At 43.8% G+C, this 3,428-nt stretch overlaps 1 protein-coding gene across 1 annotated transcript; it reads right to left on the bottom strand.

Annotated features, from left to right (window-relative positions):
• Positions 1–1,682: 1,682 nt before the first annotated feature.
• LOC132461152 (odorant receptor 131-2-like) lies at positions 1,683–3,149 on the bottom strand. Its single transcript, XM_060056198.1, has one exon. The coding sequence runs from the start codon at positions 3,124–3,126 to the stop codon at positions 2,152–2,154; it is 975 nt and encodes a 324-aa protein (XP_059912181.1). The 5' UTR covers positions 3,127–3,149; the 3' UTR covers positions 1,683–2,151.
• Between the last annotated feature and the right edge of the window lie 279 nt (positions 3,150–3,428).

Below are 3,428 nucleotides of genomic sequence, written 5' to 3'. Positions count from 1 at the left end.
CGCGCCATCGCAAACCAACTTTCCTCCTATCTCTCATCTAACCACCTGCTTGACCCTCACCAGTCAGGCTTCAAGAAGGCACACATCACTGAGACGGCTCTCCTCGCGGTGACTGAGTCCCTCCGTGCTGCCAGATTCTCATCCCTCTCATCAGTTCTCATTCTCCTCGACCTGTCCGCAGCATTTGCCACTCTTGCCGAACTTGGCATTGCTGAATCTGCCCTTTCCTGGTTCACATCCTACCTGACGATTCGCACCTATCAGGTAACATGGAATGGCTCCTTGTCCAAACCTTGCATGCTTGACACTGGTGTCCCTCAAGGCTCTGTACTGGGGCTTCTTCTGTTCTCCCTCTATACCAGATCTCTGGGCTCTGTAATTCAATTACACAGCTTTTCCTTTCACTGCTACGCAGACGACACTCAGCTATTTCTCTCTTTCCCCTCCTCTGACGAAACCCTGATTGCAATACGCATATCTGGGTGTCTGGCAGACGTCAGCACTTGGATGACTGCCCATCACCTGAGCCTCGAAAAGACTGAGCTCCTCCTTATGCCAGGGAAAGATTGCCCACACATGGACTTAATAGTCACCGTTGAGAAAATCACTGTATCTCCTTCCCCAACTGCCAGAAACCTCGGTGTGGTACTGGACAATCAGTTATGCTGCACCGCAAACATCACCGCGGTGTCACGATCCTGCAGATTTGCACTATACAACATCCGCAGAGTCCGGCCCTTCCTCACAAGGATAGCAGCTCAGTTCCTAGTTCAAGTGCTGGTCATCTCCCGCCTCGACGACTGTAACTCGCTCCTGGCTGGACTCCCTGCCTCTGCGATTAAACCTTTGCAGCGTATCCGGAATGCGGCAGCGCGCCTCGTGTCCAACCTACCTAAGTTCTCCCATGTGACCCCCCTCTTCCGGGACCTCCACTGGCATCGCTAAGAGCAAGCAAAGGTCGATCAACAAAGTCACAACTCTTCTCTGTTTTGGGACCTCAGTGGTGGAACGAGCTCCCTGCCGATGTCAGGATCGCAGAATCGCTCACCAGCTTCCGAAGAAGACTCAAAACTCACCTGTTCAGAGTTCACCTCGACTTTGCATAGCTGCCCAGTCCCTTCCGGCCACCATTGTATGTTGTACGTCCTGGCACTTAATGTACGTACTTATTGTACGCACTTAATCTACGTTAATCTACTTATTAATTGTGTAGCATCTGCAGTAGTTGCTATCACTGCTGTACACGGGGAATGGGTTAGCCTAGCGATTATTAGTACTTGCACTTGGTTCTATGAACATCTTTAATGTACCGACACGATATATTGTTTCACTTCTTATGACAAATGTACTTATTGTAAGTCGCTTTGGATAAAAGCGTCTGCTAAATACCCTAAATGGCAATGTATTTTCTTTATTTATGTTTACCAAGAGTCAGAGGGGCACTTTAGCTGGTGAGGGCAAGAGGGGTCACCTGTGATCTGACCTAAATCCAAAACAAGTGCAGCTAGTTAAAAATATGTTGTCTTTAGAGCCTAATAGACATTTTTCAAATAAAGATAAAACTTTTCATGTATCTAGACAAGGTTTTTATTTATTTTTGTAGGTTTCATGGTTTATTATTTTTTGTTTAAAAGGATCCCCATTAGCTGTCACCAAAGTGGGACGAGCTAGTATTCCTGGTGTCCACTCAGAAAGACAAAAAACATAACAATACACAAGACACAAATCGTAATTCAGTTAACAATGATAATCGAAAAGCAGTAAATCATTATAAACATGATCAGATATTATTCAGAAAAAGTTATACATTCATGGGTATTACAATCATTATTGCATTCATACAGTGTATGTCCAGTGATGCCTACTCAAAATATTTAAATAGTGCATTCTCAAATGGTGCTTGAAAGATACTTTGATATTCAACTTACGTATATTCAGTTGGCAATTATTCCAATGATTGATGTCACGATAAATAACTGTTCTCTTTAAAGTAATTGATTTTGGACTTGGTAACATGATCTGGCCATCATCAGCTGATCTAATAAAATAAGTATGAACCTGACTGCATCTAACAAATTGGTTATATAAGAAAACGGGTTGAGAAGAGAAGACAAGGTGATTGAGATTACATGGTTGTTTTGACATCAACAGTTATGTGGGGGCCAAGCATTCATGATGACCACAGAGCCCTTTCAAGAGGAGAGGTCTGATGGTTTGGTCTCTGAGCCCATAGATAAGAGCAGTGAAACACCTGGATAATAGATTCAAAAACACAAAAAAACTGTTGTAGAGACGAATCAAAGTGGTTCTGTCCACTATTCTAGCAAGGCTTAGGAGAATGCTAGAGTAGATGGTAGCGATGAGGATCAGCACCAACTGAATCATATGAAGTAAAACAGTTTTTCCAGCCTTGCCAGCAGAGGCTTTGTCTGTCGAGGCTGACCTGGCTACCAACGTCACACCAACATAGGAAAGAATAGCTACCATTCCCCCGAATACAAACACAACAGCACAAAATGCTTTATCCATTGCACTGGACATCGGTGCCACAAACAGTGCCTCTTTCGAGCAGAAGTCTTTCATTTCCACATTTAAATCAAAATAATCTTTCCAACCAACTAGTATTAACCCTCGTATTAGAGCATTGGCACCAGATATGGTCCACACAGCAGCGATGGCTGCTCCTGTGTTTCTGACGGTGACAAGGCTTGCATGTCTCATAGGAAAGCACACAGCCACATATCTCTCAAGGGACATCACTGCCAGAGTAAGAGGTGAGACAATGTCTACGAAAACACCAAAGCTTACAAGCAAACCACAAACATCAAATGTCAGCCTCAACCTGAAAGCAGCAAGTAAGTAGAGCAACAAACTTGTCACAAGAAAGGCAGTATCTGTGAAGAGAAGGTTAAACAACAGAATGTGACGGGAAGTCTCACAAAAAACTGGCTTGCTCCTCAAGATGTACAACAGAACACAGTTTATGTAGAGAAAAGTACAGCATATCCCAACAGACAAAGTGCAGAACACAATCATCTGCTGTGAAGTTTGATACTCCACGGTACCACTAACATTGACCCTTAAATGTCCTGCACTCTGCATCACAGCTAAAAACCGTAAGGTCATTAAGGACAATGTTACAAAGGACCAATAAGACGACAACCAAATGGTTCCAAAACAATCCTATAACCACTCTGTTCTGTAAGTAAAAGGAAGAAAAAAAATCCCTTCTGCATACATACAAACAATTGTTCTGAGTACAGAGTGGATAGTACAGTGGTGATTATTCTCGTAAGCCCAGGGATGCTCTGAGTGTTTTCCGGCCAAGTCTCCCAATATATCAGGTCTCTTTTCCATTGACCGGCAGGTGACATCATCACCACTGTAGCCATGGTGACAATGCCTACACTGGGGATGATGTCATGTTC

Source organism: Gadus macrocephalus, chromosome 7, assembly GCF_031168955.1.
Source record: "Gadus macrocephalus chromosome 7, ASM3116895v1".
In the NCBI taxonomy this organism is placed as follows: domain Eukaryota; kingdom Metazoa; phylum Chordata; class Actinopteri; order Gadiformes; family Gadidae; genus Gadus; species Gadus macrocephalus.
Note: the sequence above shows the minus strand (reverse complement) of the source record. Positions and strands in the feature narration are given on the sequence as shown.